The sequence below is a fragment of the Protopterus annectens genome, chromosome 11.part0, assembly GCF_019279795.1.
Source record: "Protopterus annectens isolate FY-2018-M chromosome 11.part0, PAN1.0, whole genome shotgun sequence".
Classification (NCBI taxonomy): domain Eukaryota; kingdom Metazoa; phylum Chordata; order Ceratodontiformes; family Protopteridae; genus Protopterus; species Protopterus annectens.
The window spans coordinates 213,564,365-213,590,575 of record NC_056745.1 but is presented as its reverse complement, the minus strand read 5'-3'; the positions used below and the strand labels follow the sequence as shown (position 1 = coordinate 213,590,575).

Below are 26,211 nucleotides of genomic sequence, written 5' to 3'. Positions count from 1 at the left end.
TAGATCAGCCATGACTGGCACAGTGATAAGAAGGCATGCATGGTTGAAGGAACAGGTTTTGCCGGATCATGTTAAAACAAAGCTGTTAGATGCTCCTATGGATAAGTCCAGTCTATTTGGTACACCTGCTCAGCAAGTAATGAAGAAAATGGAAGAGAAGGCAAAATCTGTACAAACAGTTAAGGATTTCTTACAGGTTCAGCCCCAAGGTTTAGCAGGAACTGGCCTGCCAAAATTGGTCCTTTCCAGACTCCTCAAAATCTCAAAGAGGCAGGAATAGGCGCTCTAGAGGCAGAAATCAATCCAGAGGAGGTGCCTATAGAGGCGCCAGTGGCAAGGCAATAACCAGAGAGGCACAGACACAACCACTGCCACTGCAACAGGACAATCACAGTGACTTGACTCTGACACGCCTACCAGGGAGCAAATAGCAGCACCTTTAGGCGGAAAGTTAGCCTTATTTTCGAAAAATTGGCACTATATCACAAAAGACAAGTGGATTTTGCAAACCATAGACCAAGGATACAGGTTCCACTTCCACACCTTACCAGTAAAAAGAGGAATGCCAAACCTACCTCCAAATCAAAAAACAGAAGCTCTAAAGCAGATAGCTCAATTAACAAAGATGAGAGCTGTGGAAAGAGTACCAATAACACAACAGGGCAAAGGATTCTACTCCAGACTCTTCCTAGTACCAAGAAAAGAGAAATGTTGGAGACCTATTCTCGACCTGTCCGCCTTAAACACATACATCATTGTACCAAAATTCAAAATACTGACCCTACAGCAACTTCTTCCCATGCTGGGCAAGGAGTGTTGGCTGGTAACTCTAGATCTCAAGGAGGCATACCTGCACGTCCCTATACGACCAAATTGCAGAAGATACCTCAGATTTCTTGCAGGATCAGAGCATTATCAATTCTCAGCATTGCCCTTTGGCTTATCTACTGCGCCCAGAGTATTCACAAAATGCCTGGCATCAGTAATCACTCATTGCAGGCTACAGGGAATCCAAATTTACCCATACCTGGACGACTGCCTGTTACAAGCGGACAACAAAAGCAAGCTGACAACAGATTTACAAGGAGTCATTTGCTTACTACAAGCCCTGGGATACACAGTCAATTTAAAAAAGTCAAGACTGATACCATCCCAGACAAGAACATTCTTGGGTGCGGAATTGGACACAGTAAAACAAATGGCATTCTTAACTGCAGAAAAACAAGCACAACTCCCTCTTTACTTCTTGGCATTAACAAAGCAGCACAAACTAACAGCAAGAAAAGTACTGCAGGCCTTGGGCTTCATGGCATCATGCATAATCCTGGTCCCCCATGCCAGACTGCATATGAGAAAACTACAGTGGTACCTAAAGAATTTATGGTCTCAGCACAGGCACAGCCTAGAAACCGAAATCCCACTAATCCCATGCCTGAAACAAGAGTTCCTATGGTGGGCTCAAGCATGCCAGTCAAACCCAGGCTTGCCCTTCCACAACTTTCAAGCAAACCAAACCATCACAACGGATGCCTCAGACCTAGGCTGGGGGGCGCACATGTTGGACAAGTGCATACAAGGATTGTGGACTCCAGACCAGCTGCACCTGCACATAAACCAAAAAGAAATGCTGGCAGTAAAACTAGCAATCCAGAAATTCAGACCATTCCTCAAAGAAGGCCATTTAATGATAAGGACAGACAACACCACAGTCATGTGGTACATCAACAAACAGGGAGGGACTCATTCATACCCCCTATGCAGAATGACTCTGGACCTTTGGAATATGGCTCTGAGCTACAACATCCAGTTACAGGCAATATTTGTGCCGGGAAAAGAAAACACCCTAGCAGACATGTTAAGCAGAACCACCTCGGATGCTCACGAATGGATGCTACACCCGGACATCTTCAAGGCCATCACAAAGAAATGGGGAATGCCAAAAATAGAACTATTCGCATCCCCACTCAATCACCAGCTCAAAAAATTCTGCACAAGGACATGCCACCCACTAGCATGGAAGGTGGACTCTCTATCCTTCAGTTGGAAAGGCCTGACAGCATATGCATTTCCACCTCTTCCTTTGATGCACAAGGTACTACTGAAAATCAAAGAGGAACGTCCAAGGATAATTCTGATAGCTCCGAATTGGCCAAGACAACACTGGTATCCTTTGCTGAGGAGCATGTCTCGGGAGAATGTGGCCAATACCCCTGATGCCTTTGATGTTAACTCAGAACAACTACAACATCATGCACCCAAACCTAAAAACCTTGCAACTGACTGCCTGGAACATCACATAACAGCTACTAACCCAGACTTATCCCAAAGGGTTAAAGACATTATCCTTGAAGCCCGCAGACCTTCAACTAGAAGGAACTATGCAGGAAAATGGAAAAGGTTTGTCATTTGGAGTACTGAAAGAGGAAAAGATGTCTCGAACATAGATATTGCTAACATCCTGGAGTACTTGGCAGAGCTTCTACATACGGGCCTGTCCTATTCCTCCATCAAGATACATGCATCAGCTATTTCCGCAGAATACAGCTTCGATCCACCTGTCTTTTCGCATCCTCTACTCAGGCAATTCCTCAGAGGGATCAAGAATGTAAAACCTCCTAGGAAACCACCATTACCAGCATGGGACTTGAACTTTGTGCTAGAAAAATTGACACTCCCTCCATTTGAACCAGCAGCAACAGCAGATCTTCAGCACCTATCATGGAAAACTGCTTTCCTACTGGCAATTACTTCAGCAAGGAGGGTTTCGGAACTACAGGCCTTAATGGCAGTGCAACCCTTCCTAATCTTCCATCAAGATAGAGTGTCCATGAGAACTAATCCTACATTTATGCCTAAGGTGGTATCCAGAGTGTCTTTAAACCAGGCAATCCACCTACCTACCTTCTTTCCCAATCCACAGAACAGGGGGGAAAGGCTGCTACATACCTTGGATGTACATAGACAGTTACGCTACTACCTGGACAGAACCAAAAGTAACAGAAAAACTGACCAGCTTTTAGTAGCCTATGCAACAGGAAGGGAAGGAAAAGCAATTTCCAAACATACAATCTCCAAATGGATAGGAAATTGCATAAGATTCTGTTACTCCTACCATGGAAAACCAGTTCCACAGAACATAAGACCTCATTCTACAAGGGCTACAGCCACTACCACAGCTTTCTTACGAGGAGTGGCAACCAAGGACATTATTGAGGCGGCTACTTGGACCTCCGTGCATACATTTGCCAAGCATTATAATTTACCTCTATACTCTAGATCCCGAGCAGGGTTTGCCACTGCTGTATTGCAAGGGATCCTAACTACACCATAATTCTTCTTCCTCCTCCCCTAGTTTGGCTATGGTATTCTACCCATTTGTTATGACTGCAGATGCATCCTTGAAGGACATAGTACAGTTTTGTACCTACCATAAATGTAGATGTCCGAACAGGATAGCATCTGCAGTCAGGATTACCCTCCTTCCCTCTGTGGTACTCCTAGGGTATTTACCCTCCTAATAGCTAGCTGGGGGGAGTCTCTTATGGTGTATTTGTTTGTATATATGTACATACATGCTTATTTTTTGTGTTTGCCTTCTGTTTTGGAAACATTGGCATTTATTCAAAATTTAGCTTTCCAAGAGGGCAACTGGCATCTGGGGCAAGAAACACTGAGGAAAATGGCGTTGGCTGATGCCCTTATACCCGAAGACCAGCAGAGATGACGTCGGGTGAAGTGCGACATCAGCCGAAGCCGGACCCAGACTTTGGAATCCGGCCGACCGAAGGGCTGCCTGACGACAGGACAACCCATTTGTTATGACTGCAGATGCTATCCTGTTCGGACATCTACATTTAGGGTAGGTACAAAACTGTACTTTTTGATTCTTTGGAGGCCTCTTGCAGGACTGCTGTAACTGGGTCTGTGCTAAGAAGGCATGCTTGGCTCAAAGAGCAAACTCTGCCTGATCATGTTAAAGCAAAATTGTTGGATGCTCCTTTACAACAGGACCGTCTCTTTGGTAATAAGGCTGAAGAAGTTCTAAAAAAGATGGAAGACAAAGCTAAATCTATGCAAACTGTGAAAGATTTCTTACAAGTGCAACCTCCAAGATTTAGTAGGCGCTGGCCTACTAAGAACTGGTCCTTTCCAGTTCCTTCGAGAGCCACTCAAGTCAAACCCAGACATTCCAAAGGCACCAGGTTTCAGTCCCAAGGGACTTTCAGAACAAAACAATGGGGTGCCTCCCCATCCAAATCTGGAAACAACAAGACACCTCCCTATGGTAATAAGTCTCAATGACTTCCCTTTACACTTACCATGCACTTACCTTTTAGCCGCCCCTTTGGGGGGAAAACTGTCTCTTCATGCAAGAAACTGGCAAGTTATAACCCGGGACAAATTGGTTTTAAATATAGTATCCCAGGGATACAGATTTAATTTCCATACGTTGCCAATTACAAACGGGTGGCCAGACCTGCCCCCAAATCAGTGGGCGGAGGCCCAGAAACAAGTACTTTCCCTCATGAGCATGGGGGCAATTCAATTAGTACCAGAAGAGGAAAAGGGACAAGGTTTCTATTCAAGACTTTTCCTGGTACCCAGAAAAGACAAATCATGGCCAGTTCAGGACTTATCTACTCTAAACATCTTTCTGGACATCCCAAAATTCAAGATGCTTACTCTTCACCATTTCCTTCCTATGCTAGGCAAAGATGCCTGGTTGGCAACTCTAGATTTAAAAGAGACTTACCTGCATATCCCAATCAGGGAATCTTGCAGAAGATACCTCCACTTCAGAACAGGCTGTTTGCATTACCAGTTCTCTGCACTGTCCTTTGGCTTATCTACTGCGCCCAGGGTCTTTACAAAGTGCCTGGCTCCAGTAATTGCATTTTGCAGGCAAAGAAATATTCAGATATATCCATGCCTGGATGATTGTCTAATTCAGGCAGAAAACAGACATTATTCTAAAACCTCTGGCGTTTGTAAAAAGGGTTCTAACTTGTCTAGGGTACACTATAAATGAAAATAAATCACAACTGGTACCCTCTAAAAAAATTACATTCCTGGGTGCAAGCTTGAATACAACTGCCCAGATGGCTTTCCTTACACCAGAAAAATTATTTTGGTAACTTACTTCAAACAGGTGGCCACAAAAACCCTGCTACCTGCAAGACAATTTCTGCATGCCTTGGGGCTCATGGCTTCCTGCATTCTTCTAATTCCATATGGAAGACTGCATATGAAGAAACTTCAGTGGTACTTAAAAGGTTTATGGAGTCAACATTGTCACAGCCTGGAAACAATGATTCCTATCATACCTTGCCTGCAACTAGAGTTCCTATGGTGGGCAGAGGCCTGCCACCACCACCCCCTGCCGCCCAAACCCTTACTACAGACGCATCAGACTATGCTTGGGGGGGGGGGGGGGCTCATCTGGCAGGGAAGTGCATTCAGGGCAAATGGAGCCCAAATCAAATGCACCTTCATATCAATTAAAAAGAAATGCTAGCTGTACAAAATGCACTGACACCCTTCAAGGACTACCTTCATCCAGGACAATTACTGATAGACAGACAACGCCAAGGTTATGTGGTACATAAACAAGCAGTGGGGTACACACTCCTAACCCCTTTGCAGACTAGCCATGTCATTTTGGAACACGGCCTTGACCTACCAAATACAACTACAAGCTCAATTCCTGCCAGGAAAGCTGAGTACTCTGGCAGACGAACTAAGCAGAAATCTCATGGACCCTCACGAATGAAAACTGAAACCACGGATTTTCAACATGTTGACACGCAAATGGGGGAGCCCAGACATAGATCTTTTTGCCTCACCCCAGAACTGTCTGTTGGACAAATTTTGCACAAGAACTCTTCACAAAAAATCCTGGAAAGTGGATGCTCTGTCCTTTAGCTGGAAAAACCTATCAGTCTATGCCTTTCCCCCTCTGCCTCTTCTCTCCAAAGTTCTATTAAAAGTCAAACAGGACATACCAAAAATTATTTTGATTGCTCCAGACTGGCCTCGCCAGCACTGGTACCCACTCCTGCACAGTGTGTCACACCTTCCACCGTGGCACCTGCCTCAGACACCTTACTTACTGTCTCAGCAGAACAGTCAAACTCTGCACACTCAGCTACAAACTTTGAACCTTGCAGCATGGCTAATCATCTAAGTTCACCCCATTTTAGAGGCGAGAAGACCTAGTACTAGAAAATCTTATGCTGATAAATGGAAAAGATTCTGTGCCTGGAATCATTGTCAAGGGATAAGCACAGCAGTGCCCAACATTCGTCAGATTTTGCAATACTTAACTGAGATGCTTCACAAGGGCCTGTCCTTTTCTTCCATAAAAATCCATGCTTCAGCCATTTCAGCTCTATACAACACAGAACCTCCCCTCTTCTGTCATCCTCTGCTAAAGCAGTATCTCAGAGGGGCCAAAAACTTAAGACCACCCAGGAAAGCTCCAACCCCTGGCTGGGACCTCATTTGTATTGAAAAAAACTCACTCTCCCTCTTTTGGAGCCAGCTGCTACTGCAGACTTAAAATTTCTCTCCTAGAAAACAGCTTTGCTTTTAGCAGTCACTTGAGCTAGTAGGATTTCCGAATTACAGGCTCTTATGGCAGTGGAGCCTTTCATCATTTTTCATGCGAACAGGTGATCTCTCAGGACCAATCCATCCTTCATGCCTAAGGTGGTATCCAGTGTGGCTCTTAATCAAACCATTCATTTGCCAACTTACTTTCCCAATCCACAGAACAAGGTGAGCAGATTCTGCATTCATTGGATGTACACAGACAACTTGTATTTTATTTAAACAGGACTAAATCTCAAAGAATATCTAAACAACTGCTGGTGGCATTTGCTGCAGGAGCAGAGGGAAAGGCTATTTCAAAGCAAACCATTTCCAAATGGATAAGCCATTGTATTCGTTTTCTGCTATTAGCACCATGGAAAAACTATCCCCCAGGGGATCAGATCCCATTCCACCAGGGCTGCATCTATGAGGTGTTCCTACCAGGGACATTCTAGAAGTTGCTACCTGGAGCTCAGTTCATACTTTCACCAAACATTATCGTTTACCACTTTTCTCTAAATCCAGAGCTGGCTTTGCCACTGTTGTCCTGCTGTCCTGCAGGGCCTTATAGCTGGTCCTAATCCTCCACCCAACCATAGCTTTAGGAATCTACCCAAATGTAATGACTGCAACACTGAAACACAAAGAACCTAGTACAGTTGTGTACACTTACCATAAATGTAGATGTTCGAGTGTATTCACTGTTGCAGTCCTGGTTACCCTCCCTCCAGCCCCCTATTTATCTCTACTTTCTTTCACTATGCTTAAAAGCCCTTTTGGTGTATTTGCTTTTGATTGGAGGTATATTTTTTGTGTTTTTAATTTTATTTGTTACCCATTTGGGGGTCACCTGACATCTGGGGCAAGAAAAACGAATGTAATGGTGTCGGCTGCATGTTTTATACCCCTGATGACCTGAAGTCATGGAAGAAGGGACAGCAACCGACGCAGGACCCAAGACTTTGTTAATCAGGCCGACTGAGGGCAACCTGCCAGCAGATAGCCCAGATGTAATGACTGCAACAGTGAATACACTCGAACATCTACATTTATGGTAAGTGTACACAACTATACCTTTTGAGTACTGGAACAGTTCAGTTATCATATGCAGCCATCAAGATGCTTCTGTCCGATAATACAGCCCACCAGCATAAAGATTCAATTTTTGTAAGGTACTGCTATATGTTTGTCTCCTTGGGAAGTATGTTCTTTCTCATTGGCTCTTAACTTTGTGGAAAACTGATCTTGTATCTCTCAAACCAGTCATGTCATTGGCATTTAAGTTTTTATCCCTGAAAACCTTTTTCTTTTAATTTATTTGTTTCCCACCCCACATAACCATTAAGCCTTCTGTTGGCTATCATGTGGACCTATTAGCTCCTATTAGGACAAGAGCCAGACCCACAATTTCCCCTCAGAATTGGGATGAGAACTCACTAAGCCTGTAGATTTCCTATCAGGCAGGAGGCTAATTTATTTTGGGGTAAGAGACTTTTGGCCCATTTATTTCCCTTAGTTGCAAGGGTTGGGCACAGAGTGGGCTATCACTGCTGTCTGATAAAGCCCATGCTGTTAAGGTCAAAGGTTCTTTTTCTAGGTAGAAAAGCATTCTACATGGCATCCCACAGCACTGTACCCTGGGCCACCTCCTCTTTGCTGTGTACTTCTCTGACATGAAAGCTGATATCAGTTGACGAGTAACAAGATTTGCTGAGTTTTACAAGCTGAGGGCAGTTATTAGATCCCTTTCAGATGCTTAAATTCTCCAGCAAGGGCTAAACCAAACAAATGCTTGCTATGTTGATTGTGAATTTGCCCTTGTCAAGAACTGCAGTATACTTTCTTTTGGTAAGTCTTGCTTTACTTCTGCTTACCATACAGATGATTCACTTAAATCAGACAGTCTTCAGAGACTTGTGGCAACCGTGTCTCTGTGGTGGTTAGAAAATCCTTCTTCCTTGCACAGCTTATCCTTTGCGGAATCTCCATTATTTGACCCATCATTGACTACAGTGCTGCCTATGGCAGTGCACCTCACTAAGCACCTAAACCAGCTTGAGAGACTTCAACATTCCGTCATGAAAAGAGTTTCATGTGTCAGTACCCTTATCTACTCTGATAGATTAAAAGCCCTGTCCCTTTACTCAGCGTGATATAGATTCCTGAGGAATGATCTCTTCTGAGTATTCCTTACTATGAATGACCCAGAACTCTTTGAACTTGTTTCAGCTAAATCATCCACTTTAGGGGCCTAAAGCTTTACTGCCACCTCAACAAGACCAAATGGCCCAACAGGTACTTGACACAAAAATGTTCCTTTTTGTTTGCCTTTACATATCAAGCAGAGTACTTTCCTTACAACCTTTAAAACCAGTTTGGATGACTGGATGGGGGTGATCACAAACTTTCACATAGGATTTGTTTGGAAAATCTACTTTATAGAGGACATTGTTGGTCTCCAATCAGTACCAGGTGATGTGACTGAGCTGCTCAGTTGACTCCTTGAGCGTAAACTTAGTAAAAGCTTACATACCTATACTCTGTATGCTAAGGCCTTTTTGTTTTATGCAGTCAACACCCTTTCCTTCTTGGCTGTATCTTTTGCAGGAGTTGTGCTGCAGGAGGAGCATGTGTGCTTCCACACATGAAGGACCTCTGTGTTTTGCGTGGCCACAGCCATTACTGCTACTAACCTTGCATCTCACAGTCCAGTAGATGTTTGCATATTTTTGTCACTTTTTCCCTTTTCTGCCTGCTTTTCTGTCCCTGTCTGTTCCAGTTGGCCCATTCATTCCCTTTCATCAGACAAGGATCAGCTGTGAGGGGGTATAATTTAAGCAGCCATCAGGTATGATTTGGTATTTTTGCTCTGAGTCCCTTACCCCACTGCACATACCTTGTACTGCCCCAAGGTTTGGCATGCAGAGGACCTGCAGGAGATTGTGTGCCTGTCACTTTTGTAAATGACTCATCTCCTCAAGGATACCTTGCCCCCTTGCCACCAGCATTCCCATGCGATCTCTGATGCCTTTTGGGGTTCTATAGTGGAAATAAGTACCTGGATGTGCTCTCCCCAAGAGATGTGAGCTGGCAAAGTCATAATCACTCCTTTTATCCCACTCGTTAACTCCAGTGGGTGCCCAAACCATTGTTCAAACTCATATCTCTGTCACAGAGAGAGTGAGAGAGAGGGAGCTGTGTAATCTCTGTATTTTAGCAGACCAGGATGAGCCAGTATCAGTAACTCATTCTCACCCTTCCCTGCCCAGCTGCTCCATCATCCAATCCACTAGTAAAATACAGGTCATCTGGTTCATAACTCTTTTTCCATCTATGCCACAGAGTTAAGCAGTAAACACTTCTTAGTGGCCATTACCTGTACTAAGAAATAATATGAGTTTGCAGACCCTGGTGTGCAAAGACACATAAACATTTTTCCTTAAGGACAGGATAAGGTGTCAAAAAAATCTGCCTTTTCAATGCTAAAAGAGGTTTTAGAATTTAATTTGAATCGAGCTAGTCATTTGCCATATTTTATAGTTGGCCTTCCATTAAAGTGGAAGGAATATTACATTTAAAGGATGCATACATGCATTTGAGGTACTCTGTGGAAGAAGCCAAGAGTGATCATATCTTTGTCCGGTCAGCAGGGCAAATCATTTTTAGAATAAGCACTGTCTAATTACCTGACTTTTTCTGTTTTGAAAATCACAAAAAAACATTGAAAGAGCACTTCATCCGTGCAGAACAGCACAGCAGTTTTTCTCAAAAATGTGTCAGCTGCCTGGCTCCCTGCAGCTTGGGGATGGAACCCTGACTGTGGCCCATGAGACCACCATTCAGTTAGCGGTCCTGGCACTGGAGTTGCAGAGAAGGGGAGCAGTGAAGAGATGTGGTCCACTTGCCTCTCCTAGGAGGATTGCAATAACTCAGGAGCACACTGTGTAGATGTCTTTCCTTAATCACTGTAGTATTCCATACAGTAGGGGTATCCTGGAGAGGATAGCTGTATGTCTGGCCAACATACCAAAGCCTGGGCCCTTACATGCACTGTACATCAGACGTTTGTCCTGCATCCGAGGTGTAAAGTACATAAGTGGTGTATGAGTGCATACCCTTAGAACTTTTTTGCTGCCAGTCCGAATGCAGCATTTTGAATTTGGTTTAAAAGTCATAAGTCTTATACAGATTTCTGAGGCTAGAGCAACACTCGTGCAGTACATAAACATGGGGGAACAAATTCTTACTATGTTTGCAAACTAGCTTTTATAGCATGGGACTTTGCCGTCCACTATCAGTTGATTCTTCAGGCAATTTATATTCTTTCAGAACACAATGTAGTGGGAGCCTGTCCAAGCAGATCCTGGGCAAATCCTCATGAATGGATTCTTCACAGATTGGTTTTACCAGACATTGTCCACCAGTGAGGTACTCATGAAGTAGATCTCTTTGCTTCCCTTCAGAACAGTCAGCTCCCCAAGTTCTGTTCCAGAGTGCCATGTCTTCTGGCTTGGAAATTGGATGCAATATTCATTTTTTTTTTTTCTTGAAAAGGGATGTTACTATATGCATTTCCTTCTCTTCCTCTTTTGCCAAATGTCCTACACCCAATCGTGTGGGACAGGCCAAAAATCTTATTGGTGACTCTGTTTTTGGCCCAGACAGCTTTGGTTCCCCTTCTTTTTCATCTGGCAAGGGGCAGTCATCACGTTACCCTACAGGGTGGATTTACTCATACAGGACAAGAGCTGTATAGTTCACCATCTTCTTCTCACCCTTCAGTTGACTCTGCAGATCATCTGGGTCATATAGCTCTTTATCCCTCTAAGCTACATTAATCTGATAAGATAATCTGCAGATTCCATTGTCCTGAAGAAAAAAAGTAAGACTGACCAAGGAAAGTTTTATTAAATAGCCAAGTTAAAGATATGATAAGATGATCCTTTCAATTCAAAGGTGACTGGGTAAAAATTTGTCCTAAAAGGCTGTCGGGCTCGGTATCCATGTCTTGATTCCTTCAGGTTGATAAAGATCTTGTGTAATGTTTCTGGAAACCTTAAACAAAAAAGATGATTGATATGCGTTCCCCCAAGCAAGATCTGAAGCATCTTTTGTATTTCGCTGAAATACAGTAATAGGAACTAAAGCCTCCATTTGGCTAGGCTGTTTAGAACTTTTGACAGTAAAACCTGTTTTTCACTGAACATGGGAGTGCAATTACTGTTGCAAGGTGATCAGGTGTTGATTCCTTTTAGGCATTAGTTTTCTGAGGACATGCTTTAGTTTTGACAGAAGGTCCACTACTAGAAAATCTTATGTTGTGAAGTGGAACAGGTTTTCTTCTTGGTGTCATGACCGTGAATAGGACTCTCTCTTAGTGGATTTTCCTACTGTTCTTTCCTATTTTTATTTTATTTTGAATTTTTTAACTGGGGAAGAGCACTTATCAACTGAACCCATTTCATTCGCAGCCCAGAAAGTTTGTGTGTATTTGTGTGTTGCATACTCTGTTAAACCTCATTTCTCAGCCTCTTCTGCTGGTCAGCCTCTGGATCTACCACATTTCTCTAAGTTAAACAGTTTTTCAAAGGTGTCCTTTGTTGTAGGCCTTCAAGAAATACATTTCTCCACCTCTTCCTTGGGACTTCTACTGTTGTTTTTCCCCTGAAAAATTGACTGCCACCTTTTGAGTCAGCAGCTACTACTACTTTAAAAATCTGAACCTGGAAAACTGTTTTCTTGGTGGCTCTGATTTCTGCCAAAAGAGTTTCAGCACTTCAGGCTTTTATGGTAGTTCCTCCTTTTCTGGTTTTCCAGAGACAGGGTGTCTCTTAGAAACAGTCCTATTTTTATGCCTAAAGTGGTCAATGATGTGTCCTTGAATCTGCCCATCCGTATTCCTTCCTTCATTCCATCTCTTCAAAATAGTGAGAGGATTCTCCATTCTTTGGGTTTGCGTAGACAGTTTCAACATTAAGACAAGACTTAAGATACTAAGAAATCTAAGCAACTTTGTTTCTTTTCAAGACAAGAAATTGGGCTTGGTAGTTTTTAAGTTAACCATTTCTTCTTGGATTTGTCAAAGGGAGATCATGCCTGTTAAACCTGGTGGACTTCTTTGAGACTGTCACCAAGGCCCTGTTAAACCTGTTGGACTTCTTTGAGACAGTCACCAAGACGGTCACCAAGGCCCTGAACAAGGGGGAAATCTGTGCACACAGCCTACCTAGACTTAACCAAGGCTTTTGACAAGTATCCCCCACTCTGGCATCATTAACAAAGTCACCCAGCTAGGTATTGACCCTTGTGTCATTAGATGGATCACTAACTGGCTCACTGATAGAATACATATAGTCAAAATAGGGGAATCCACCTCCATCAGCAGACCTGTAACCAGTGGTGTTCCAAAGGGATCAGTCCTGGGACCTCTACTGTTTGGAATCTATTTCAATGAAGTCCAAGCAAAAACTAAAGGTCTATGGCTAACTAACTTTGCTGATGACTGCAAACTGGAAGCTGTCATAGAATCTCCAAATGATGTCAGCATCCTACAAGAGGGTCTTACACAAACGATTGGTGTCGGGATCATGGTCTTGAACTGAATGCAGAAAAATGTATTACATCCCTTTCAGTAAAAGTGATAGTCCTGCTAACTACCACATCAATAGCAACACCCCAAGTATGCACTCAGTGGTGAGAGACCTGGGCACAAATGTTGGCAGCAGTCTTACCTTTGATCACCATGTCGTACAGTGGTAAGAAGGGCATTCTGTATTGCTCAGCTCATAAGCAAGGGCATTGCCTCCAGAAAAAAAGTTATAACCTCCCTGTACTCTTCCCTCATGAGGCCAGTAATTGAGTACAGCGCCCATTTTGGTATGCACCTTTCCAAGTACCTGCAGCAACTGAAACCACAAAGGTTCCTCACAAGGAAAGTTTAAGATGTCCTTCAAGGATGCATCTGCAGTCCTAACAAATGGGGTTGTCCTGCCTCAGGCAGCCCCTCGGTCGGCCGGATTCCAAAGTCTGGGTCTGGCCTCGGCTGATGTCGCACTTCACCCGACGTCACTGCTGCTGTCAATTGGGTATAAAGGCATCAGCCGACGCCATTTTCCCCAGTCTTTCTTGCCGCGCGGTGCCCGAAGCAGAAGCTGTTCGCAAGTGCCGGTCGGTCAGATCCAGAGATTTCTACTACCGAAGACTTCTAAAAAGCTAAGTACCCCGTTGGGGACTCTTTCTTGCCTCAGCCGATGTCAGAAAAAGTAAATAATTGTTTAACTTGTGGGAAACAAATACCTCATAAGGATTTCCACTCTTACTGCCTTCCTTGCTTAGGCCCAGACCACGACGTAGCAGCTTGTCTAGCTTGTGCTTCCTTCAACCGACGGACACTTAGACGTCGGTCGGAGTTTGCGGAGGAGTTTTTTGGTCCCGCTTTTGCTTACAAAATGCCGTCGGAGACTCCGACTTCACAATTAGCTAAAAAGTGTAAGGAAAAGAACCGACACTCGCGGTCCGCGGTTTCGGCCGAAACCACGGTTAAACCAACCGCGAGTGTCTCGGTTTCGGCTGAAACCGAGTCCTCGGTTCTTCCTTCGGCCGAAAACATTCCTCCTGCAGCCGAGGCCTCACACAGCATGGCTGAATCTGCTACTGAAATTTCTCCTGCTGTAGCATGCACCCAGGATTTATCAGATACTATTCCTTTAGATATATCTACTCCTGCACGTGGAGCTGCTAGGCCCCCTGCATCCATGTCTATCAAGGCTTTCTCTAGGGCTAAAGCAGCTAAATCTTCTAAGGCCTTGCCTTCTAAAACCCCCTCACACAGGCCTAGCTCTAGTTCCCAAATGCTTAGCCTGGCAGAGGATCTCATTTCTTTGATCAGGGGAACCCAACCTCACCCTGACAGGGCCTCTCATCCCCCTCCTGAGAAGAGGCCTAGAGCAGAGCCCCCTGAACCAGTTTCTACGGATTATTCTTCTGATGTTTCAGAAAACTCAAATCCTCCAGAAGGCCCTTATTCTCCATATGAGGATTCTGACGCAGAAGACTCCATTCCTTCTGCCTCTCCTCCTGAGGAATTTTCTTTTGGGGAAACCTTGCATGCTATAAGGGAACAATTTCAATGGCAGGGCCAGGATTTTTCAGATTCTAGGAAATGGCTCAGGACCTTTTTGCATTTGCCAAAGCATAGGCCTTTAGCCATTCCTCCAGTACTAACAGTTGTGGATGATGCATTCAATGATGCTTGTACTGCCCCTGACTCTCTTCCTCCGGCCCCTGCTAAGCCCGACAGATACTACAGGGTCCCGGACACACATTATCACCTGTATAAGGCTCCTATTGCAGATCCTGAAACTATTTCTCAAGGTCCCAAAGCTGTAGCAACTGCCAAAAATCCCCTCCCCTCTGAAAGAGAATCTAGAGCATTAGAGAGATGGGGTAAAAAAGTTTATACTTCTGCTACTCTTTCGGCTAGGGCTTTAAACTGTCAATTCCACATGATTCAGTATCAGGAATTTTTGTTAGATCAGCTAAATAAAAAACTATCCTCTCCTGAACCTATAGACCGTAAGTCCCTTCAGGATTTGGTACATAACACTTAGCAGGTCAGTAATCATTCCTTAAAATGCGGCTATGATGCACTGGAGGCTTCCTTTAGATCAGCTATGACTGGTACAGTGATCAGAAGGCATGCATGGTTAAAAGAGCAGTCCTTACCAGACCATGTAAAGTCAAAGCTCCTAGATGCTCCCATGGAGAAACTCAGTTTGTTTGGCTCCCCTGCACAGCAAGTGTTAAAGAAGGTGGAGGAAAAAGCAAAATCTGTCCAAACAGTCAAGGACTTCTTACAGGTCCAGCCTCCTAGGTTTAGTAGAAATTGGCCTTCGAAGAATTGGTCCTTTCCAGACACCAGAGCACAGAGAGGCAGAAATAGGTGCTCAAGAGGCAGAGATCAATCCAGAGGTGCCTACAGGGGACGTCAGTGGCAGCCTAACAACCAGAGAAGTACTGCCGCAGATCCAGCTACTACCACTTCCACAGGACAGTCACAGTGACTTGGCTCTGATACCGCCTACCAGGGAACAACTGGAAGCACCCTTAGGCAGAAAACTAGCCTTATTTTCAGTAAACTGGCATTACATTACAGGAGACAAATGGATTTTACAGACAATAGACAAAGGTTACAGGTTTCACTTCCATACTCTACCAAGGAAGAGAGGAATGCCAAACCTACCACCAAACCAAAAGACAAACGCTCTAGGACAAATCAACCACTTACTAAGGATGAGAGCTATAGAAAAGGTACCGTCTATGGAACAAGGACAAGGATTTTATTCCAGACTTTTCCTGGTGCCAAGAAAAGAAAACCAATGGAGGCCTATTCTCGACCTGTCCGCTCTCAACACATATCTCACATATCTCATTGTTCCAAAATTCAAAATGCTGACCCTACAGCACCTTCTTCCCATACTGGGCAAGGAGGCTTGGCTGGTGACTCTAGATCTCAAGGAGGCATACCTGCACGTCCCTATTCGACCAGATTGCAGAAGATACCTCAGATTTCTTGCAGGATCAGAGCATTATCAATTCTCAGCATTGCCCTTTGGCTTATCTACTGCGCCCAGAGTATTCACGAAACGCCTGGCATCAGTAATTGCTCATTGCAGGCTTCAGGGAATTCAAATTTATCCATACCTGGACGACTGCCTGATACAAGCGGACAACAAGATCAAATTAACAAAAGATTTGGAAAAGGTTATTCACCTACTGCAGGCCTTGGGATACACAGTCAACATAAAAAAGTCAAGGCTGGTACCATCCCAAAGGATTACATTCTTGGGTGCACAACTGGACACATCAAATCAAATGGCATTTCTCACAGCAGAAAAGTAAAAACAACTACCACTCTATTTCAAGGCATTAACAACGCAGAACCAGCTTACAGCAAGGAAAATCCTGCAAGCCCTGGGTTACATGGCATCCTGCATAATATTGATCCCACATGCCAGACTGCATATGAGAAAGTTGCAATGGTACCTAAGGAATTTATGGTCTCAGCACAAGCACAGCCTAGAAACCCAAATTCCAATAATTCCATGCCTGAAGCAAGAATTCCTGTGGTGGGCTCAGGTCTGTCAGTTGAACAAAGGACTGCCTTTCCACAGCCCTCACCCAAGCCAGACTATCACCACGGACGCCTCAGACCTCGGTTGGGGGGCACAACATGGCAGACAAGTGTATACAAGGCCTATGGGCACAGGAACAGCTGAACCTACACATAAATCAAAAAGAGATGCTGGCAGTGAAACAGGCAATTCAGACATTCAGACCGTTTCTTCAACAGAGTCATTTGCTGATAAGGGCGGACAACACCACAGTTATGTGGTATATCAACAAGCAGGGAGGCACACATTCATATCCTCTATGCCGGATGGCAATGGACCTGTGGAATGTGGCCCTGAACCTCAACATTCAGCTCCAGGCCTTATTTCTGCCAGGAAAAGAAAATATACTAGCAGACACATTAAGCAGAACTACCACGGATGCCCACGAATGGATGCTGCATCCGGACATCTTCAAAACCATTACAGAGAAATGCAGGCTACCAGAAATAGACCTGTTCGCATCCCCACACAACCACCAATTGAGAAAATTCTGCACAAGGGCATACCACCCACTTGCTTGGAAGGTGTACTCCATATCCTTCAGTTGGGAAAACCTAACAGCATATGCATTCCCACCTCTACCTTTGATGCACAAAGTGCTACTGAAGATCAAAGAAGATCACCCAAGGATCATACTGATAGCTCCAGACTGGCCGAGGCAGCATTGGTACCCGCTTCTGAGAAGTATGTCTCGGACACACGCATGGCCTCTACCTCTAGTTCCTCTGCTGCTAACACAGAACAACTTCAAGATCCTGTATCCAAACGTGAAAACACTGCAGCTAGCTGCTTGGAATCTTACATGAAACAAAATAACCCAGATTTATCTCAGAGGGTTAAAGACATTATCCTGGAGGCTCGCAGACCCTCCACAAGGAAGACTTATTCAGCAAAATGGAAAAGATACCTCATTTGGAGTGCAGCAAAAGGAGAAAATGTATCATTGGCAAACATAGCTAACATCCTGGAATATTTAGCAGAACTTTTCCACAATGGCCTGTCTTACTCCTCCATCAAGATTCATGCATCAGCAATTTCAGCAGAATACAACATGGATCCTCCAGTCTTCTCTCATCCTCTACTCAGGCAGTTTCTGAGAGGAATTAAAATGTAAAGCCTCCAAGGAAGCCACCTCTGCCTACATGGGACCTGAACTTTGTGCTGGAAAAGTTAACACTTCCCCCTTTTGAACCAGCAGCAACAGCAGAATTACAGTTCTTATCTTGGAAAACTGCTTTCCTGCTTGCAATCACTTCAGCAAGAAGGGTTTCTGAATTACAGGCATTAATGGCAGTACAGCCCTTCCTTATCTTCCATCAGGATAGAGTGTCCTTGAGAACTAACCCTACTTTTATGCCAAAGGTGGTCTCCAGGGTATCATTGAACCAAGCAATCCACCTACCAACATTCTTCCCCAACCCACAGAACAGGGGGGAAAGACTACTGCACACCTTGGATGTACACAGGCAATTGCGCTACTACCCGGACAGAACCAAGAACAATAGAAAAACTGACCAGCTTCTGGTAGCATATGCAGCAGGAATGGAAGGAAAAGCAATTTCAAAACAGACAATCTCAAAATGGATAGGAAATTGCATTAGATTTTGTTACTCCTTTCATGGGAAGACAACTCCAGAAAACATCAGACCTCACTCCACAAGGGCTACAGCCACTACTACAGCTTTCTTACAAGGAGTGGCTACCAAAGACATTTTAGAGGCTGCTACTTGGAGCTCCGTGCATACATTTGCCAAGCATTATAATCTGCCTTTATACTCCAGATCCTGAGCAGGTTTTGCCACTGCTGTTTTGCAAGGGATCTTAACTACACCATAATCTTCTTAGTGCCTCCTCCCCCAGTTTGGCTATGGTATTCTACCCATTTGTTAGGACTGCAGATGCATCCTTGAAGGACATAGTACAGTTTTGTACCTACCATAAATGTAGATGTCCGAGCGGTATGCATCTGCAGTCAGGATTACCCACCCTCCTTCCGCTCTGTGGTACTCCTAGGGTATTTGCCCATCTTGTAGCTAGCTGGGGGAATCTATTATGGTGTATTTGTTTGTATATATGTACATACATGTTTATTTTTGTTTGCTCTCTACTGTTTGGAATCATTTGCATTTATCCAAATTTAGCCTTCCTAGAGGGCACCTGGCATCTGGGGCAAGAAACACTGAGGAAAATGGCGTTGGCTGATGCCTTTATACCCAATTGACAGCAGCAGTGACGTCGGGTGAAGTGCGACATCAGCCGAGGCCAGACCCAGACTTTGGAATCCGGCTGACCGAGGGGCTGCCTGAGGCAGGACAACCCCATTTGTTAGGACTGCAGATGCATACCTCTCGGACATCTACATTTATGGTAGGTACAAAACTGTACTGTCTTCAGCATCTGTCTTATGTGGATCGTCTGAAATCACTATCACTTTATTCTGTTTCATACAGACTACTCTGAGGCTATTTCTACCGTGCATGCAAGGCAATCTCAGACCCTGCTTTATTGGAAGTGCTGGATATCCCCAAGTAAAATGGTACACTGGTTACTCTTTCTAAAGACCTTATCCTGGTATGTTACATTAATAGAACCTGCTGGAGGGACAGATTTGTCTCCCAGAGGTTACCACACCTTTCGAACAGACTCCCACTTCATGTCAAACAGAGCACCTCATTGGTAGTCTTCAAACACAGTCTGGACAATTGGATAGGTAACCGTAAATTCACCTCAGAGGGTTCCACCTGTGTCCCTCTTAAACACGGGCATCAAGTGCTAATTGTGGAAATAAGGGTAGAACTTGGCTAGGCTTGTCAGGGCCCTAGAGCCATTAGTCTAGTAACTTCCTATGATCCTATTTCTGTGGCCATTTCTTTTTGTTTTTGTTTTTTTTCATACAAACAGCTTTGTCCTTCTGTTGGTGCTCGTTCTACTGAGGCATTTGCCTCTAATGGAAGTCTTTGTTAGAATCTTGATGCTAAATCCATTTTGGAAGCTGATACTTGGTCTTTTTTGCATACTTTTACAAAGCAATACAAGTTGGTGCGATTTCAAGACCCAGAGCAAGTTTTGCTAGGTGCATCCTCCATAGATTCTTGGAGGGTTTCTCTGTTTCTCCTTCCTCTTCCATTTTTTTTATAGTAGTACTAGTAGTCTCCCTATTGTAAGATATAGTGCAGCAGTGATTATAGTACAGTTAACAGTGATTATATTATAGCCGTGCAAGAACTTACATAAATGTAGGTGTCCTGTCACTATTGCAGAATTCCATCCTTCCTTCCTTCCCCTTGTTGGGATTTTTCTTTTCCCTCTGTCCAAGCAGTTTTCTTTTTCTGGATGTACATGTGCCATCTTTCTCTTCCTCATTTGCTGCTCTTGTTTTTTTATTTTTTTGGGGGGGGTTAGCAGTTGCTAATTTGGCAAATAATTTAGTTTTGAGTTATTTGGTTCTTGTGCCTCACTTTTCGTACCTTACACCTTGGAAGTAAACCATATGTCTGACATGCAGCACATGGAAAGACCTGGGCTTTGGTCTGCTGGCCAGATGTATGGCTATCCTCATCCTATTAAAATATTATTTTTATTAAGCCTTATTTGATTAAAAAAAGCAGAAGATTTATCAAAATAAGTACTTAAAACAACCACTGAAACAATTATTAAAGTAACATTTTGATTGTATAGTTTAACATAATTTTAAAGTATTTTAAATTTTTGACATCCTTTTCTTCTTTTTTAGATAGAACTGTTATTTCGTGTTATTTTATACTACTTTAATAAACTTGATAAAACTTTGAATCAATGTTTGGTAAACAAAGTGAATTTATTTGTGTTTTTAAACTTGACAGTTGTAAAAATGTGCGTGCTTACTTTAAATTTAGGTCAGACTGGTTTTGGCGCCTTTTTTCAAAATGAAGTTATTTAAAGATGGCTGAACAGTTATACTGTTGGTACACTTGAAAAAGCCCTACAATTGAGTTGGGGTGAAAGCGCTTGTGGAATTTATACAATAAACGTTTTATGGACTTGCAACCTGTGTGCTGACACTAATCGTTTTATTGGATTAGTGGTTTTGTTTCTACAATCTTTTTCCACTTGTTTTTTTATTATAGTTGTACTTTGTGCCACATCAGTATATGTTTAATTGGTACAGTTTATGGGAAATGCCGGAAGTTGTACAATGTTGCACACATTTCTCACTCAAGTAACCTTCCCTGAAGTGATTATAGATTTTACTCAGGTGAGTTTCCTGCCTCAGAAAAATCAAAGAGTTCCATTCTTTGGCAAATTCATGTCTAAATAAGATTACATTAAGACAAGTTCCTTAGGATTTTGAGTTGTATATCCCCCAGATGTCCTTGTCTTCCCATGCTACAGTATTCATTACTGTAGGGAGGTTTCTGCCTGCACCATTGGACATCCGGCCAGTATACCAAAGTCTTAGGAGCAGGGGTATGTGCGACATTTGATGTCAGAGCCATAAACAGACGGCTATAAAAGTGGCGTCTACAAATACCCACTCCAGAACTTTTCTGCCGCAGTGACCTTCGGACTTCTAATCGCCAGCTTCGGGAAGCAGTTCCCTCACAACAGTAATTATACTCCCGTAGTCATTGAAAAGGGGGTTTCATAGGGTCACCACCTGTCCCACTTTGCGAGGGACAGTCCCTCTTTGGGCAGTTGTGTCCTGCAAAAAAATGTAAAAATGGCAAATGTCCTGAGATTTTAGGACAAAATTATTTCTTATATTTTATGTAATAGTTGCATAAAACAGTTATTCTGTATTTGAAACACCTAAATGTTATAAGACACAGAATAAGCAAATAAAATGCTACAAGAATAAGCTTTTATTTAGGCAAACAAGTGAAGTTCTGTCCTTTGTACTGGCCATGGGAATGATTCGGCCTGCAAAATCTGACGTTTGTACCAAAAATGTCTCACTTTGGGCATTTGAAAAGGTGGCAACCGTAGGGTTTCACTGTCAAAAGATTTCCACATATCCAAACGGATGCATTTAGACCCTGTTACAGTAGTTCAGAAAAAGACAAAAGATGCTTTGTGTTATGCTTAGGGAGCACATTTCAGTGACCTTTCTTTTCAGGTTTTCAGAAATGTCAGACAAGCCCTCTGTAATAGTAACATTTTCTTCCATCTTTCAGCCATTGTGGGAATTTGCATTTAATTGTGATGTATTTAGTTTCATAAGTGTCCTGTAAACACTTTTTACTTTAGTGTTCTACTTGTTTTGCTTGCTCATCTGTTTATCTGAGCACTGATGATCCATTTTCCATTAGCCTTCTTTTCCTTTAGGGCTTTGGGGGCTCTATAAAGTGAAGTCTGCACATGCACACATTAATGCTGGATTTAAATGGGAATCATGTGCCACTCACAACAGTACCTTTGTCAGTGCAAAACCAGTATTGCTTTTCTGCTTGCTGTACAGTGAATAATCATTTTTCACAATGTACCGTCTCCAATTTTTAATACTTTGACCTTCTGCGAGGTTTTGTCAGCACCTCTTTCTGTTGGCATGACTGCATCTTTAGTAATACAGGTCTTATCTGCTTTCTCTTGGCCAGGTTTGGAGCATAAACACAATGCGTCCTTTCAGTCAACAAATCCAGCTCTGCACTACCAGTCTGATTGCTTATTTGTGATTTCATAAAATTAATTTAGTTCCTTCTGGTTTCTGTGGCACATCGGAAAATCTCTGCGCTCTGTCCTCTCATTCTTAATATTTTTGAAACAGCTGTTCTTGAACAGCCTTGTACTCAGACATTTCTTCTTTTCAGCCTCTGATTTTTGCCGTTTATCAGCTTCTTCCATTTTTCCAGCTTTTTCTTACTTGAGATGATGTACACCTTCAATGTTATTTTAATCCGCTCTGAGCACATTTGATTTTTTTCCTCTAGATAACTAGAAGCCGTGTCTTGCACCAAAGCTGGAGCTTGAACTGCATTTCGCAGAACAGCTGCAGGATTCTTCCCAGTCTTTGTTTTCTCTTCACCTTTTCTAGATGATTTTCTTTCAGGCTAAATTATTTCTTTGCTGGCATTCGAGCAGTGTACTTAGCCAGTAACTGAATTTACTAATACTGGTAGAATTACTGGCCCTTCTCTGTTTCATTTTTCACACTGAGAGCGCTGAAATTAAGCCGTTTGGTCAGTGTGCAGCTGTCTTGGAAGTTGCCTTGCAAAACCAGTACTAACCTTTACAAGGAGCAGGAACAGCTTTGGAAAACAAGTCAAATCAGTCCAAATCACAAGGTCATTTAAGTCAAGATGTGATTATTAATTGTTTGACCTTTTCTCAGAAATGTACTGTTAAGTAACTTACACAATAGTTCTTTTTTGTGAAGTTTCATTAAAGTACTACAGAGAAACATATTTTAGGTTTAAGCTGAAGGACTTAAGAATTTTGGGCTGTCTTTCACTAATAGAAATGTTTCATTTTACTTCTCTTTGTTTAGGAACAGGAGGTTTATGCCATAGAGACTTTCGGCAGCACCGGAAAAGGTGTTGTGCATGATGACATGGAGTGTTCCCACTACATGAAGAACTTTGATGTTGGACATGTGCCAATTAGGTATGACTCCTTTCATGTATTATTAGGGGTTGGTATAATGGTTAAGGTATTTACACAAGGTACAGGGTTTGATTCTCACCTTTGGAAGGGAAATTTACTAAGCTTAAATAGCACACAAGGGCAGCTAGTCAAATGGATCCTTAAGAATGTTTTTGAAAATCTGTGCAAGGAGGAAGGTCTTAAGTTCTTACAGTGGAGGAGAGTTGAACCTGATACATCAGGTGTACAAAGTGCTTCTCTGCCTTAAGATGGAACCTTGCATAGATTGTCCTGAGCTTAGACTTTCATTTGTCATCCTTAGGTCTTTGCTAAAACTCTTGAAACCTTGTTTGTGTTTGTACACATTGTGAAGAGCATAGTTTCCATATTTATTTAATGTTGCCTACCCACTGTACGTGAATGTAATCATATGGTTGGAGTAGTATGTGTTGTTGACGTACCTTAACAATGACCCTGAGACACGTAGATTTTCTCCTTCACGTAACTACCATAATAGTTTATCTTCTGTTTAATGAAATTTTGCTAAAACATTTATCCCCCCCCCCCTTTTTTCCAGTTTTCCAGGCAGTGGTGTTGACTTTAAAACTGTTGTAGGGAAGGCTGGATTCAGGTATAGATTTATTTTGATGATTTGCTGTGCAATGTTACCCAATGTGCATATAGAATGAAAACAAAGTTAAATAACAGACCAAATGAAGTAGTACTAATGCGGTGTGCTTGCCAAAACAGTGGCAAGCATTAACTACACAGTCCATAATAGCACAACTAAAATTAAAATAATTTATGAATTAAGCCTGGTCCATTCAGGAGCACATACAGTAGTTTGAGAAGTCTGATGAACATTTCCCCTTTTAAAAGGCAAGGCAGATTGCTGTAGCAGTCCACAGTTCCCTTGCAAAAAGGAACAAATCCATTTTCAAGAAAAAGCATGACAAGCTCCCAACAGCAAAATACTTCAAGCCCAAGTTTATTCAGCTGCAGTTATTCCAGTCCACACAGATGGCTTCAGAAGCTTGGCACTGATACAGTGCAGACCACTAGCCCATGTATAGTTGTCAAACAAACAGTAAGCAAAACTTAAAACTGGAGTACAGTTTCAAAATAAATAGAGGATCCAGTAAAGCTCCAGCAAACACTCTTAAACATCTCCTGCAACAACTCGTATAATATGCTGTGGTTGGTTGTTGACAGTTTACAGGCAAGCATCCTGGCTGCATCCATTGAATCGCTTACACTTCTAACAAATTAACAAAGCAAGGGCTCTTTCTTGAACCAGATGTAGGCCACATGAATTGTGCAAGCTATCCAGAGGTATCGCAGAGGCAGATGTCCTTCCATTTCACTATTGCAGTATTCATTACATTAGGGATCCCCTGCTAAGGGCAGCCCAACATATGGCCAGTATACCAAAGCCTTAAGGCTTACCTTAAAGTAACCTGTCACATGTATGCTCCTTGCTGTAGCATAGGGCATAAAGGTGACGTCCATACGTACCATCCTCATAACATTGTTGCCAGTCCGAATGCCACTGCATGATCGTCCGTCTGAATGCTGATGTCCTTCATGGATGCATCTGCAGTCATAACAAGTGGGTTGTCCTGTCGTCAGGCAGCCCTTCAGTCGGCCGGATTCCAAAGTCCGGGTCCGGCTTCGGCTGATGTCGCACTTCACCCGACGTCATCTCTGTTGGTCTTCGGGTATAAAGGCATCAGCCGACGCCATTTTCCTCTGTCTTTCTTGCCGCGTGGCGCCCGAAGCAGAAGCTGTTGGCAAGTGCCGGTCGGTCGGATCCAGAGATTACTTCTACCGAATACTACTTCGAAGACTTCTAAAGCTAAGTACCCGTCGGGCACTCTTTCTTGCCTCAGCCGATGTCAGAAAAAGTTAATAATTGTTTAACCTGTGGGAAACAAATACCTCATAAAGATTTCCACTCTTACTGTCTGCCTTGTTTAGGCCCAGCCCACGACGTAGCAGCCTGTTCGGCCTGTGCTTCTTTCAACCGACGAACGCTTAGGCGTCGGTCGGAGTTTGCAGAACAGTTTTTCGGTTCTGATTTTGCGTACATTATGCCGTCGGATCCTCCGACTACCCAATCTGCCAAAAAACGCAAAGATAAAGACCGACATTCGCAGTCCGCGGTTTCGGCCGAAACCATGGTTAAGCAAACCGCGAGTGTCTCGGTTTCGGCCGAAACCGAGAAAACTGATCAAAGTACAGCTGAATCTATCTCTACAACTGAGGCCCCTGCTACCACTATTGAATCGGCCTCAGAAATTTTATCCACTACGGTGGTTGCCACTGACTTATCAGACACCATTCCCTTGGATGTCTCTACCCCTGCACGTGGTGCTGCTAGGCCTCCAGCAGCCATGTCCATTAAGGCCTTCGCCAGGGCTAAAGCAGCCAAGACTACTAAAACAGTGCCTGTTAAACCCCCCACTACCAGGTCCTCTTCTAGTTCTCAAATGCTTACTTTGGCAGAAGATTTAATTTCATTAATTAGAGGATCTCAATCTCACCCAGACAGGGCCTCTCAGCCCCCAGAGAAGAGACCTAGGACAGAGCCTCCTGAGCCAGTGTCCTCTGATGATTCTGCTGATGAATCAGACATAACTGACCAGCCAGAGGCTCCTTTCTCCAATTTTGAAGATTCTGATGCTGAAGAATCCATTCCAGCTGCTTCCCCACCAGAAGAATTCTCCTTTGGGGAAACCTTACATGCCATCCGAGAGCAGTTCCAATGGCAGCAACAGGATTTTTCAGACTCCAGAAAAAGACTTAGGACCTTTCTGCACCTTCCACAGCACAGGCCCTTAGCTATACCTCCTGTTCTCTCTGTGGTGGATGATGCTTTCAATGATGTCTG

General features: G+C 43.3%; 1 protein-coding gene across 1 annotated transcript in view; it reads left to right on the top strand.

The window, feature by feature from the left end:
* Positions 1–26,211, top strand: part of METAP2 (methionyl aminopeptidase 2) — a 788,177-nt gene that overhangs the window by 724,994 nt on the left and 36,972 nt on the right. The window contains exon 10 of the mRNA XM_044087637.1: positions 23,227–23,342. Within this exon, the coding sequence (XP_043943572.1) occupies positions 23,227–23,342 (116 nt within the window). The remainder of the gene's footprint in view (positions 1–23,226; positions 23,343–26,211) is intronic.